Source organism: Periplaneta americana, chromosome 13 (genome assembly GCF_040183065.1).
Source record: "Periplaneta americana isolate PAMFEO1 chromosome 13, P.americana_PAMFEO1_priV1, whole genome shotgun sequence".
NCBI classification, from domain to species: Eukaryota; Metazoa; Arthropoda; class Insecta; order Blattodea; family Blattidae; genus Periplaneta; species Periplaneta americana.
This window is the reverse complement of record NC_091129.1, coordinates 153,275,080-153,291,204: the sequence shown is the minus strand read 5'-3', so window position 1 is coordinate 153,291,204 and position 16,125 is coordinate 153,275,080. Positions and strand designations below refer to the sequence as shown.

The 16,125-nt window shown below is 36.1% G+C and overlaps 1 protein-coding gene across 4 annotated transcripts in view; it reads left to right on the top strand.

Annotated features, from left to right (window-relative positions):
- The first annotated feature begins 1,086 nt into the window (after window positions 1-1,086).
- LOC138712556 (ankyrin-3-like) overlaps window positions 1,087-16,125 on the top strand; it is a 226,464-nt gene continuing 211,425 nt past the window's right edge. For 3 of the 4 annotated variants that reach the window (XR_011335740.1, XR_011335736.1, XM_069844480.1), the window contains exon 1: window positions 1,087-2,832. Coding sequence is in view for 1 of the 4 variants with exons in the window: in XM_069844480.1 (XP_069700581.1) it covers window positions 2,784-2,832 (49 nt within the window). In the remaining 3 variants the exon portion in view is untranslated. The remainder of the gene's footprint in view (window positions 2,833-16,125) is intronic. The other variant, XR_011335735.1, reaches the window with a different exon arrangement.

The window sequence follows — 16,125 nt, the reverse complement described above, 5'->3', positions numbered from 1 at the left end:
GGGTTTGGGGGGGGGGGGGGGGAGGAATATTTACTCCATATGGTTCAAATTTTCGCCGCCAGGTGCGCTACTAGATGCACGGTGTAATTAGTTATTATTTTTGCTACTTGGGTGCGCTGCTGGATGCACGGAGTAGTTACTCTTTTCGTTACGTGGTGCGCTGCTAGCTGTAATAACGCCTCTATCCCCATATAGATGGCAGCACGATCAATTTCTACAACAGCGCCTCTAGTATGTGTTACGGGAAACTCTAAGTTTCTCATCCTGTTATATATTTATCCATGCTAGTGGCTTGTGCAGCGAATGATGCAATCTAAGGTCACTAGAAGTTCAAATAAACATTTTTCAGATTTATTTTCAATGAAGAAGGAAAGTTATTTGCTTCCATAACAATGAAAGATACTCTCTCTCGAGCCAATACTGAAGAGAACCACGCATATAAATATATACACCACACCGCCATTAAATATATGAAAAAGATCCAACCCCACTTGATTAATAACTATAAAATATTTGATTTTTAATAATATTATTATCTTACGTAAGTTTTATAGCTTTCAGTAACATATACTATATATACTATACCCGCCACTCAGTAAAATATAGAAATCAAAATCTAATTTAAGTTGCGCTCTACATCTACTTATATAACCCCAAAACGTTTCACTTTCATATCATCAATATAGGATTAATATGTATAATTAATGAAAAATAGTCACATCATGGCATTAACTACAATAATATTTCATTTCTAATGGTAATAATGTCATCAAACCACCTCAAGTTTTGTAGTTTTTAATATCCAATACATAGCTGTACCCAGAAAATTACACACCACAGAATCGAACCTGTAAATTATTTTTAGTAAGTTAAGTTTTTAATAACCAATTTAATTTGAACTCTAAATATGTCAGCATTCTTGCAGATCATGGCCTTCGTGTAATATTGTTTACTGCAACGAGTTAGAAAGAGAAGACCTTTCTAACTCGTGGGTTTACTGTAGTATGTGTTTTGTTTTATTCTGAAATGCAACACGGCCGACTTGATGCTCGCTTCGCTCCTCCTTTATAAGCTACCAAAGCGAGCACAGCCTTTCTACAGAAGTGCAAAGAGAAACATCTGGCCTGAATTTTACAGCACCGAAGCGATGACATGTGATCTCTGGACTCATGGGAACTACGAGCTGAGACATCTAGTGACAAGAATCGCTGTACTTGGTTTTCATCACAAAGTCTGCAGCAGTGCACACTACCACTCATCAGATGGAAGCTGCTTGTGTCTACTGTGAAAGATACCATATCCTATGGTGCACCGAAAGAACGAAATCATTGATTTCATATAGTTGCACGAATGTGCGCTTTCTCTTCTTCATTATTAAAAAAGCGAAGGTAATATCAAGTCGGCCGTGAATGCTATTAGCTAGTTCTCAAAACTGACGACAGATGGACTTTGGAAAATAGGAAAATTATGTTTAAAAATTGACATTTCACTGAAAACTACTATTTTTCCGAAAAACGTTGAGTTCCAAGCTTCAAAATGAGGGGTCATTTATTAAAATCCGTCCAGCCGTTTTCCCGTAATTTCCATTACCAGTTCCAATTATATATATAGATATTTATCCATGGCCACTCTTTCTCATTTGTTTGTGGCAGTCGGAGTTGCTCGGACAGGTGCAAAGGTACGGGAGCGCCGAACATAACCTAAATTCAACACCGAGTGCATTTTTTTCACCTGTGGTTCCGAGGACTTGCGAAGCAGTGAGGACTACAAATCTGCAGTCAACTTTCAACGAAGGGGTTACAGTATAACTTTCCTTGCCAATTGTGTTAGTGTGTGTGTGTGTGGCGAACGACTTTTACATTCACGTTTTTTTCGTCATTGCGTACAAGTGTTTCCTGTGTTTGTACACATTATCAACAGCAAATCAGAAGGGGGTTGTGCATTTCTTCAATGAATAAGACACCGTGTAGCGATGTATTTCTAGATTAACCAATCCGATAAATGTTGGCAAAAACGTAACACGGCAGAACTGAAGAAGTGATCGTTTTTAAAATTTGACATCCACATAACATCGTGTGCATCGTTCCCAAAAAGTGACCAATTGATACTGAGTGTTTGTGGAAATTAAGATTTGTCTAATAGTGATGTAAAACAGTGCCAATAATCCCAAGTTTTGGAAGGTTCAATCTCTTGACTAGTAGGTACTGGATGTTGTTAGCAAGGACCTACAGAACAAATATGTCAGCTTTGTTTCAATCTTCCAATTTGGATACTAAAAAGACATGGTCTTGTGAGTGTTGGGAAACCCGAGTTAAACCAGGACTCCATGGTAATAATCATAATAAAAAGAGTATACGAACCTCTTGTTAACATAATTATTACATACCTGAGGAACAATGTGCTAAACATTGTGTTGTGTTCAGACTTTTTGAGAGTGACGTTAAGATTTAATGACAATCATTTTCATATGCGTTTGTAAAATATCGAGTGAAATATTTCTATAACACGCAAATAAGATCAGAATTCATTAACTTGAAATATAAGTTGCAGTGTAGTGTACGTTGGCAGTTTCTTTAAGGATAAAGAAGATTATTATTATTCATTTTATGTGGGTCAAAATGCCAATAAATGTACCAGAAAACAAACTAAATAAAATGTGGTTGTGGTTGCTGAGTCAACACTGCTATAGATACGGATCCTGTTCTGTCAAGTTGGCCGCAACATAGTTGTCACCAGCCGCCGCCGCTGCCCGCGACCTCCCGGAGGAAGAGTAGCGCCTCTACATGATGGACACGGTCAGTCCAGTGGTCTGGCCAGCTTGGTGTTACACAGGTATTGTTAATATTCCATTGTGACAACCTCTCTCTTCGATGTCTTGCCCTTGAAATAAACGCCCCGACATCGTTTTCTTTGAACTACAGTAGAACCTCTATTATCCGTGGTAATAAAGGGGGCAGAGTTCGTATAGGTCAGTTTCTGTCAGATGCGTTTCCAATTCACTGCGGGCTAAAGCAAGGAGATGCACTATCACCTTTACTTTTTAACTTTGCTCTAGAGTATGCCATTAGGAAAGTCCAGGATAACAGAGAGGGCTTGGAATTGAACGGGTTACATCAGCTGCTTGTCTATGCGGATGACGTGAATATGTTAGGAGAAAATCCACAAACAATTAGGGAAAACACGGGAATTTTACTGGAAGCAAGTAAAGAGATAGGTTTGGAAGTAAGTCCCGAAAAGACAAAGTATATGATTATGTCTCGTGACTAGAATATTGTACGAAATGGAAATATAAAAATTGGAGATTTATCCTTCGAAGAGGTGGAAAAATTCAAATATCTTGGAGCAACAGTAACAAATATAAATGACACTCGGGAGGAAATTAAACGCAGAATAAATATGGGAAATGCCTGTTATTATTCCGTTGAGAAGCTCTTATCATCCAGTCTGCTGTCCAAAAATCTGAAAGTTAGAATTTATAAAACAGTTATATTACCGGTTGTTCTGTATGGTTGTGAAACTTGTACTCTCACTCTGAGAGAGGAACATAGGTTAAGGGTGTTTGAAAATAAGGTGCTTAGGAAAATATTTGGGGCTAAGCGGGATGAAGTTACAGGAGAATGGAGAAAGTTACACAACACAGAACTGCACGCATTGTATTCTTCACCTGACATAATTAGGAACATTAAATCCAGACGTTTGAGATGGGCAGGGCATGTAGCACGTATGGGCGAATCCAGAAATATAGAGCGTTAGCACAGTCTACTATATACAGTCGCGAAGCTCAATATGTAGTAAAAATGCAAACATGGGTAGTTGCCCACCACTAGGATCGCTACTACCGCCTCATCATCGCAGATCTCTCTCCTAGCAGACGTCAAAATATGTTACACTTTCGTTGTCGTGTTCTTTTGGAAAAATTAACACCTTCTTTCCATTATTGAAATATTAAATGCATAAAGTTAATTTATTATTTTAATGAAATATATTAAATTCTACCATAAACTCGAAGATACCTGCAAGAAATAAGTAATATAATTTTTGTTTGTGCAAAACGAACTGAAACTTACTATAATAGCTTCATTCATTCAAGATTATAGCGATAATTAACTATGAAACCAATAAATATTAATTTACATTTCCCTTTACAACAATAATAATGGAAATATGAATTAATGGAGTAACTTACGCGTACCGGTACTTGTAGTGTAGGCTTACGTAGTTAACAAAGTGGGATGAGGTTAAGCAATAATAATCACACCAGAATTGGAAATAAAACGTGATCAATAAATATTATTGTAACAGACTTTTTCTACGCCACTAGTAGAGCAACAAATAAAAATAACAACAAAATTAACAGCTATAATTAAAAACACATCCTTTGAAAAAAAATAGGCCTAAGCAGTAATAATCCCAAAGACGTTTTATAGAATAATCCCACCTGAATTGAAAATAAAACGTGATTAATAAATTTCATTAAAACATACTTATTTTTTCTATGTCTTTAGTAAAATAACACATAAAAATAATAACAAAATTAATAGCTACAATTAAAAATATATCCTCAGAAAAAAAAAAGTAGACCTAACCTTTATTTCTCTGGAAATTTAGCAGTGACAGAACTTTAACCGGTATCTAATGTCCTTTCGGTTAGACTGAAACATTTCATTGTGAAATTTAAGGATATAATGTATTCTAACAGTCACAAAGAACTTCAAAATTAAAAGTTTTGTTTCTGCACAGCATTCTTGTGGAAACCCAGGAACCTTTCTGAATCTTTCGGAAATCGGACAAAGGATAACTCTGGCCTCTTTCTCTTACTGTTGCTACAATTTATAGCACTACAAACGTCTCCTCCTTGTCCCACATTATTATTCCAATTATTATATTTTAGCCATTAACATTTTCATTACAACCATTAACGAACATTTCACAAGCATCAATGTGAAATACGCAACGAGCAAGCACTCGATAGAAATACGACACAGTCCAGTCGACCATGGACAGTCTATTGTTTCTAGTTGCTAACCGCTTGGAGCGCTTTATCACGAGATTTGCAAAAAATCACCTCAAGCTTCGCGACTGTATATAGTAGACTGTGGTGTTAGTTGGGAGACCGGAGGGAAAAAGACGTTTAGGGAGGCCGAGACGTAGATGGGAGGATAATATTAAAATGGATTTGAGGGAGGTGGGGTATGATGATAGAGACTGGATTAATCTTGCACAGGATAGGGACCGATGGCGGGCTTATGTGAGGGCGGCAATGAACCTTCGGGTTCCTTAAAAGCCATTTTTAAGTAAGTAAGTAAGTAATAAAGGGGGTGGACTGAACGGTTAAGCGAAAAAATCGGATAATCCGTACTGTAAAACTTTTTCGTAAATTAAGTGAGTAATAATTGCATTTCTTAATTTCCTCCATGTTCTTGTGTTTAACACGCTAGATAGTGAATCAAAAGTTCATCATTCAAGTCTGGTTATCAACGACGGGTTTTTAAGGGGCAAGGAAACTCCTTGTAATGGCTGTCAGCGGAAACATAGGAATAATACAGGTCTCGTGTTGTAGATTTACATACTTTATACAATTTATTGTTGATTTTTATTAAATCGCGCACAGTTGTAACACCAATTTCGCACTCTGATGCGAGATGGGCCGTCTCTCTTTCCCCGAACCACTCAATGATTTGCGTTTTTTTTTTCGGTACTTAGCACAACACGTTTTCTTTTGATACTCATGGAATATATTTTATATAGAAATTCTACAGTACGACAACTCTAACAGCAGATTATACTGTGTAAGTGTCAAGGTTTGTAATAACATACTCTAGAAAAAATACGTACTGGTACTAATATAACGTATAGTAGTACTTCATACATATGAAGAAGACAGACTATGTATGTGTCTATAGCAAAAAAAAAAAAAAAAAAAAAAAAAAAAAAAAAGGAAGAGAAAGATAGTCGGATAATCCAGCAATCGGTTAATAGGGTGACGGATAATCGGGGTTCTACTGTACCTGATTAATTGGCTACTTATACACTTTCATTATGTAACTCTATTACGTATAATATTCTATGACTAACTTTTACTTTGTGTACTAATTATGTCGATCCGGGCGCATTTTACGGTATTCTGTAACCACTGTATTCGATTCAGATTCTATAGTATAACGTATATGTACTATAATTGATGTCCTCTGCTGTACTGAAGAAGTGTCATGGAAGTGGTGCCACATTTTTGGGTTTTTACACTGTGTTATAGACCCAGATACATCCAAAACGTTTCAGAGCCTAGTATCGCCTCTATCACGACAGAATGCATGTTTAATCTATTGAATCCTGTTTTTTATTGGGCTACTAGCCGTACCCGTGCGCTCCGTTGCACCCGTTAGAAATAAATATAAAGTAATTACATAATTAAAATAGGACATTTGATCCAGAGAACATTCGTGTTTGATAGAAGGATAAATCGTTTAATATGTTACTTAATTTAAATTGCGGTGAATGTAGAGTTTCCAACGCCCACTGAACGAATATTTCACTTTTATCACTGTCAGTGTTGCGCTATAATTGTATATGCAAGGTAGGCTATAACAAAAACCTAAACTAACCAAACCTAACCTGTCAAAGAAGCAACAAGTTATACTAAATATGTGTAAAATTGGCCTATGTCTCTATAGTGGGCGGGACATAAGTAACATTGACCTAAATTGCATCCAAGGCAAATAATTAAAATGCGATCATTTTGGTCCAGAGACACTCATTTGGTGCAATGACAATTCCTTTAACATGTTTCTTAATTTTTATTACATGCAACCATAGTTTAATGAAGACTGACATCATTTAGATTTAATGTGTATATTTTATTTTACTTGTTATAGGTTTCCATTGAATTATGGTAATAACTTAATTTTAACCCTTGTTTTCTACGTATTCAGTAAATGGCGCTTGGCCCACTATGGTTGTGAACCCTTCAAATAACTTAAATTATATTATATAATATTACATATTATATTATATTATATCATATCAGAAGTTACTGTAATAACATTATAGCATTATGTCCATCTAGAGAAACTACACTTTCCAACGGTGAAATAATAATTAATTACACAAATCGGTTAATTTAGCTTCCGATATTACTTCATACAAACACAGAAACATTCTCTGTGGGCTATCTTTCATAGCTTTCGATTGTTGCTGTCCAAGGCCCCTTATAGACGAAGTCATTTGTTTTCTAATTTATTACACGGCCTTAGATGGCAGTTATTTTAATTTTAAAACTTGTAAACTAATTTCATAATAATGGTCCATGGGCGTGAATTTGAACTGCCACTGGGGGAGACCCTGGTGTACCAGCATCATGCGGAAGTACTGCGTGAAGTCTGCAGCCAGGTAGTGCCACTCGAAACTTCTGTCCAGCAGCCAGATCTTTATCTCATTAAATATCAGTCGTATCAAAATTTTTCAAGGAATAAAACTTATCGCAAATTATTTTTAAAGAAACTTTTGTTATGCAATATTTCTCATAAAAATCAATAATAAGCGAGATATTTCGATTTATTTAATTCAGGCCCCCTTATAACTCCCCTTTTAAATAATGTATTTTGAATGCCATATAGCCTAAAATCTAAGTTACAACGAACTTAATTTATATTCCAATTTTCATCGAAATCCGTTCAGCCATTATCGCGTGAAAAGGTAACAAACATACAGACAGACAGACATACAAACAAGAATTTCAAAAAAGCGATTTTCGGTTTCAGGGTGGTTAATTATATATGTTAGGACCAATTATTTTTGGAAAATCGAAAATTACCAGAAAAATTTTGGCTGCAGATTTATTATTAGTATAGATTTTACGACTCTGTATCAACATCTAGGTTATTCAGCGTCTGAATGAAATGAAGGTGATAATGCCGGTGAAATGAGTCCGGGATCCAGCACCGAAAGTTACCCAGCATTTGCTCGTATTAGTTTGAGGGAAAAGCCCGGAAAAAAACCACAACCAGGTAACTTGCCCCGACCGGGATTCGAACCCGGGCCACCGTTACTCCACAGGTGTGGATTGAATCCGTTAACAAAAACTACTCTTTCCTGATGCATAGTTCCGAAACTCCGCCTGCTTCTGCGTATGAAATGATGCAAAAACAGAAAAAGAAGTTCGCAGCAAGTTGTATGACGTTAAACTCTACTGAACCGTACTAATTTGCTGTATTTTTTCTTTTAGTTTTAAGAACTCCAAATAATAAGGCAGGATGTAAACTCATACAAAGGGAATGAAAAGTATATTTCTCGATTATTTGAGTTGCAATTCAGCCAAGGTAAGATAGATTAAATTATACTTTGATGAAGTATTGTAGAGCTTTTGATAGAAAGTTGTCGTGGACTATTTCGATGAAACATAAAAGCGATCGCTGTCCGTACTTTACGCAACGGCTTCAATATTGTGTGGAAGCTAGGGTCCTAGGTACAAATCCCTTCCAAGGCGCAATTATTTGTAACAATTTGCTAACCTCATAGTAACGGAAGTATCACTTTGTTGTCAGCTCACCGCCAAGTTTATGAGTGGTAACTATCGGAGAATTGCATATGCAATTCCTTTAGAAATGTGATCAAAATAACAATAAATTCAATTTACGAGTACTATAACAGACGGGAATCTAAGTTTCAAATTCGAATCGAATATTCCAGAATTCATAACGAAATTAATTTTAACGTAGGTCTTATTATATGTTATACCACAGTCTAGTACAGGGACATCATTTTATTTTTACTTCAATTTTTATTGTACCTGAGTTTTTGAATGTACTTCACTCCCACCCCTTCTACTTTTTTTTATGTTTAATATTGGTCGACCAGCAAACTTGCTATACAGACCACTGTTAAATGATGGAATATCACATGCAGAATATCATGCTGAGGTTGGCTCTAAAGGCTCCTCTAATTAATTTAAATTAATTAATTAAACATGTTTGTGAATTATGTGAACAAAAATATGACGATTTTCTGTGTTAAATTTATGAAGAGTCGTCAGTATCACTAAGAAGGATGTCTTGAGGGAGTTTCCTTTTAAGTCGAGATGGCTGACAAGATCTTGCTCCAATGTTATATGTCACAGCTCCAGGAACGCCAGGAAGTTTGTTGAAGAAAGATTTTGACATTGAATGCATGTACTGTTCTAGTGGAAGAATTCCCAATTCTTGATGCAGTCGTTGATTTCTTACAAACCAGGGGGCGTTTGTTGCAGTACGCAGGAACTTGTTCTGGAGAACTTGTAGGAGATGCATGTGAGTCTTATTTGTAGTCCCCCACACTGGCGCTGCATAAGTTAAAAGAGGTCGTACAAGCGAGGTGTAGAGTAGCATTGAACAGTCCAATCCAATTTGAGAACGTCTATTAACCAAAGGGTATAATTTTCGAATTCTGGAAGAGGTTAGTGTAACAATGCGAGTTATATGGGCATTCCATGTAAGTTTTGTGTCTAATAATATTCCCAAATATTTGACAGCTTCTTGACTGGAGAGCCATGTAACTTGTTCATTTAGAAGAACCAAAGGAGGTGGATTATGAATAGGCCTTAAAGAGAAGATTTTAGCTTCTGTCTTGGTAATGTCACCCCTTCTACTAGCAAACTTCCACCCTGTCCAAGGCCACATACGCAGTCGGCGTCGTACGGTCATAGTACAGTATACAGCACTGAGTGAGCGAGTACAGTACGTTCCCGAAATATGGTCGGATTTTTCAGTGAAGAAATAGAATTCATTTATTGAATCATAGGTATTTTCGCACAGGTACTGTTACATCCTTTGGTTACGTCACATCCCGGTTTCCCCCACACATTTCTGCTGGCCCCTCTGTAAAGGCTAGTGACAACGTAATATTATACTTACTTACTTACTTACAAATGGCTTTTAAGGAACCCGAAGGTTCATTGCCGCCCTCACATAAGCCCGCCATCGGTCCCTATCCTGTGCAAGATTAAGCCAGTCTCTATCATCATATCCCACCTCCCTCAAATCCATTTTAATATTATCCTCCCATCTACGTCTCGGCCTCCCTAAAGGTCTTTTTCCCTCCGGTCTCCCAACTAACACTCTATATGCATTTCTGGATTCGCCCATACGTGCTACATGCCCTGCCCATCTCAAACGTCTGGATTTCAAGTTCCTAATTATGTCAGGTGAAGAATACAATGTGTGCAGTTCTGTGTTGTGTAACTTTCTCCATTCTCCTGTAACTTCATCCCGCTTAGCCCCAAATATTTTCCTAAGCACCTTATTCTCAACCACCCTTAACCTATGTTCCTCTCTCAGAGTGAGAGTCCAAGTTTCACAGCCATATAGAAGAACCGGTAATATAACTGTTTTATAAATTCTAACTTTCAGATTTTTGGAGAGCAGACTGGATGATAAGAGCTTCTCAACCGAATAATAACACGCATTTCCCATATTTATTCTGCGTTTAATTTCCTCCCGAGTGTCATTTATATTTGTTACTGTTGCTCCAAGATATTGAATTTTTCCACCTCTTCGAAGGATAAATCTCCAATATTTATATTTCCATTTCGTACAATATTCCCGTCACGAGACATAATCATATACTTTGTCTTTTCGGGATTTACTTCCAAACCGATCGCTTTACTTGCTTCAAGTAAAATTTCCGTGTTTTCCCTAACCGTCTGTGTATTTTCTCCTAACATATTCACGTCATCCGCATAGACAAGAAGCTGATGTAGCCCGTTCAATTCCAAACCCTGCCTGTTATCCTGAACTTTCCTAATGGCATATTCTATAGCGAAGTTAAAAAGTAAAGGTGATAGTGCATCTCCCTGCTTTAGCCCGCAGTGAATTGGAAAAGGATCAGATAGAAACTGACCTATACGGACTCTGCTGTATGTTTCACTGAGACACATTTTAAACGTAATATTATACACAATTTTTAAAATAATTTTAATAAAAGGGCCTCGTTAAGTAACTGTCATATGATTTTCCCACTTTATACCACCCTGCGACATAATCACTTGGACGGATAACAGAGAGAATGTCTGAGTAAATGTTTCTGTGCGGATCGGGCAGAAGTGAAGATTGAATTTACAGTATGTTAGGTACACTGTTATAGAGTAGGTAGAGAACTATTTAAACATGAGCAGGATTATGGCTCCCCATGTCGCCTGATTTGAGTACTTTGCATTATTTCTTTTGGGGTTATTGTAAAACAATTGTGTTTGCTAAACATCCTACAACAGAAAAATTAAAAAATTACATTCAAGAAACAATCAATACATTCAATTTCCGAAGATATGCATAAAAACATCTTTGATAATATGTACAAGCGAATTGAAGCCTATATCGAAATGAACGTCCACCATTTTCAGATTTTGATTATTTTTCAATTTAAATGCACTCTCCATATTGTATGCTAATGTGCTGGAAACAGTATACTATACATTGCATAATGAATACGTTCGCCTGGATAGTTCAGTTAGTAAAAAAACACGTATTGCTAATATTGTATTATTTTTGAGTAAATACAAATCGAACGAAAATTGTAAAAATCAAAATCGTAATATTTCCTAATTTACGTAGGCCTAAATGGATGCACTACTTTTCTTCCTTCCTATACCTAGTAAAGTGATTTGTTTTCATTTTACGCTAGTATCATCAAACTCCGGTCGTGGAAGGAGTAACAAACAGTTTTTCCGCCGATCCTCAACCTTTAATTCAAAGGTATAGCCAGGTTAATATTACAAATGTTAGTAAAAATAAAATGATGCCCCTGTATATACAGTAGCGAAGCTTAAGTTGTGAGGGTGCTAGGAACAATAGACTGTGCCGGTTCTGTTTCGCATTGTCTGTAATGAGGTGATATTAGCGATCCTAGTGGTTAGTAACTATCTATGGATGCATATTTACTACCTATTGACTTCGTGACTGTATATAGTAGACTGTGGTTATGCCATGTTTTAATTTTACGAATAGGCCTACGTGTTAATCTAGACATAATGTTTTGCTTGTTGTAAAGCAGTAAAAACATACCCTCGATCCAATTTGTTTCTATTTTATGTAAGTACGATTAGTAATTTTATAAACCAAAGGCTTTATCAAGCTCGATGAAATGCCGAGAAAGTGAACAGTGGGAAATAAATCAGAGTCTAAAGATGATACGTGCTTTCCAACATGCGTTTTACTCATAAATTCATTTTTATTATGTTGCGAGTGATGTTTTGTTTCTGTCTAAATTTATTTATTTTTTTAACTGTCATTTGAAGCGCATTCATAAATGAAATAATTTGCTCTGCTGCCGATTAAGAACAGGAGCTTACGTCTTTTACTTTGCACTTACTTACTGGCTTTTAAGGAACCCGGAGGTTCATTGCCGCCCTCACATAAGCCCGCCATTGGTCCCTATCCTATTCGTACTAGTAACTCATGTTAAAATAATTCTGTACCTACTCTATAAAAGAGGACTTTACGTACTGTAAATTCAATCTTCACTTCTTCCCGATCCGAAGAGATAAAATTACTCAGACATTCTATCTCTTGTCCAAGTGGTTTTGTCGCAGGGTCGTAGAAAGGATGGAAATCACGTGACAGTTAATTAATTAACGAGGCCCTTTTATTTATTTTAAACAGTTGTATAATATTACGTAGACGTCCAATTCCTAACAGAAATTAATGTTTTCAGAAAAGAGCTAAGACAGCCCAGCTACTAGCCTTTACAGAGGGGCGAGCAGAAGCCGTTGGGGGGATCCGGGATGCGACGTAGGCAAACGACGACAGTACCTGTACGAGAATATGATTCAATATATTGAAAGCGAACATATTTCTGGAACGTACTATACTCACTAACTCAGTACTGTTTGTGTTTACTATGACCGTAAGGCCACTTTGACTGTATATACGCTTGGTTCTGTGTGGAGAACGGTTGGAAGTTTACTAGTAGAGGGGGTGGGAGTGAAGTACATTAAAAAACTCGGATACAATAAAAATTGAAGTAAAAATAAAATGATGTCCCTGTATTTTAATTTCATATACATGATTTGAAATGATTCCTCAAGACGCAAATCAAGTTGTAAAATATGTGTTCCACCAGATCACGTAACAGGCAAAGACTTCCTTCGATCTGGAAATTATTAAATCAAGGTATCATAATTCTTCAAATATTTTGAGATACAATCTTAGGTGTAGTTACACCTACTTAAATTTAATCGTCCTATACACCGTTGAGGAGAATATAAGAAATGAAAAACTGTTATGTATTTTGCGACCACAACTTTTTTTTTTTTTTAATTCTTAGATCAACAGTGTTTTTCTGTGTCTAATATGCACCAAAGTTGTAGCTGTTAGAAGGTTCTTTTATAAATAAAGAATGAAGACAGTTGAATTTTATATTGATACAGAAGCTGTCCCAACTTTACAATGTATTTCACTTATGAAAAATCGAAGATAAAAAGCTTTAATTATAATAGTAAGATGAAATCAACGACTTTAGCAACAAATCAGTAACAGCAATTTACATAATCAACAAAGGGAGGGAGGTGACAAGGACTTTTATTATATTACAGGGTGTATGTAATATGGCCTTTTACACAAATGGGCGTGTGCTATGAAGAAATGAAAATATCTTTTACCTAAAGGATCTTTTTAAAATATTCTCAGTTGGTATAGATCGTAAAATTTTTTATACTTAAAAAAATATATTTTTCAATACATTTAAGTGCGTCTTGTGAATAGTTCGTGTTGATTTCCTTTCCAGAACTCACAATATTAAACAAAGTAGTTTCATATTATGTACCTATTGTAGAACATTAAAAGAAATTAGCGTTTTTTTTACAACTCCATTACGAACTTTGTAGGCCTATAGTTTTCAACCCTATGTTTTATACAGAGTGATTTATATAGAAATGACACATTTCTTTCATTAATTGTTTCAAAACGAATTGTGCTAGCGACAACTTATTATACCTAAAATGTAGAGGAATTTTGGGAGATTATTTACCTCTATAGCAAATGTTGTCCGGCGTTGTCAAATCCGGAGACCTCGGTGGCCACAGGTTCCTGGAAATTATTCGGTCGTCACATAACCGGATAAATGGAACCATGCTTCATCTGTGAATCATGTGATGGACAATATGGCAGGATTTTGCACAATGAACGTCTGAAACCAACGACAATAATTCAATCTTTTATCCTTATCTGGTTCCTGTAGCTGATGAACAACCGTAACCCTATATGGCTTTAGGCTCTCTGACACATTGAGTAGGTGTACTCTGTCTCCTGCGACAAACGTCTTAATGATTTTTTGGGTGACCGCTCCAGTCGTGCTCTTACGTCAACAACAACCGTGGGAAGCCTAGATGAACGATGCTTGCCCTTTTCACTCACCAGAGATCCAGTTGTTTCCAATTTGTTTACCAGTCCCAGTATTGTGTTTCTTTTGGGAGGATTGCGAACACCAAATTCTCTCTGGTATACCCTTTCAGTAGCTGTAATTGAATTCGTAATCCAGTATTGCTTCACAAGGAAGAGTCGTTGATTTAATGTGTACTGCATTTTCACGTTGACACAAAATTTCGAAAACAACTGCCAACAATAGGAATAAAACATAAACATCTGCGCATCTAGTGACAAGGAATCGAAACTCCAGAACATTCTGCTTAATTTGGTGCTAAAATTGGGTCAGTGCTGCCAGCAATAGGAATAAAACATAAACATCTGCGCATCTAGTGACAAGGAATCGAAACTCCAGAACATTCTGCCCTTCCGTTGGAAATTCATTCAATGACTCAATTTTAGCATCAAATTAAGCAGAATGTTCCAGTTATTGATTGATATTGATTATGAGTACAGGCAAAGTATTTTGTGCAAAGTTCTACTCATTTCTTTTATATGCACGTATTTGTACAGTACTTCATCCCTCGATATTGGTGTGCGCCTATTCGGAAAAAAATCCATAACTTACAAATGAATGGAAATTTCTCTGTCAAAGTTAGTGACAATATATTAGAGAACATTTTGTACCATTTATAATAATAATAATAATAATAATAATAATAATAATAATAATAATTATAATTATAATTATTAATGAAACTTTTCTTTTTGTACCCCATAGCAGTTCGTTTGTGAGAAAAATAACAGCCTGTGCCAACATAAATCGAAAGAAGTACAATATGTGGTTACATAAAAAAAAAAACATTTGAATTTAAAATAAAAATAAGTAACAGACGGGAACAAAATACCTGTAAATTTTGTAATTAATAGAAAAAAAATGAAAGGATTTGGTGGGACGGGAATTAAACTTGTCGCCATGGAAGTGCTTACGTCATATCCGTTAAACTCAGCAATGTGAACGAATCAGTTCCTACACACAAGCAAAGTCCGCATGTAGGTATACTGTACTAACTTGGAAGAATTTATTATAATATGTGAGAGGAAGGTTAGAAAAATAGTGTAATGTTATTCGGTTGTGCTTTGACATGAACGCGAAACAGACGCGCGCACGACACATGCGTACTGTTCTCTGATGTTTTAGCCAATGGAAAGGCATAATATCTGTACAGTATTCTTTTCTTTACTTAGGACAGTGGCCGGCAGAAGCTGCAGTTATGACGTAAGAGCCAGTCAGGCCTCAAGAGCTTGGAAGAGCGAGCAGTTGAGTCCAGTGGCGGCTCGTGGGTATTGAATTCAGGGGGGCTGCATACAAAAATAAACCAAGCAACTTAACTTATTAAGGCCCGATTGTATAAACCATTTAATCTTAGATCAGAGGTTAAATTGATCCTTGTTTCAGCCGAACTTGGAATTTTGTGTTGTATAAAGTCTAATCTGAGATTAATTTGTCTCAAACTAAAGTCAACTTTGACTGAAGAAATTTCTCCGATTAAGTTAGATGATCTAAGTTCAGTTATTTCTTTACTGTTTGAAATATACGAGTGACAGATTGTGCAAATAAAATATTCATTATTATTAATATTAATAGATATGTTAGGTACATTTATATATATTTCTTTCAATTTCTTGCCTTAATACACAAACATTCTTATATTTTATAGGGCTCTATCGTGTTCAGCAGTATCAAATAACATTACCTATAATTATATTATGTTTGTAACAACCATGAATTATTAAT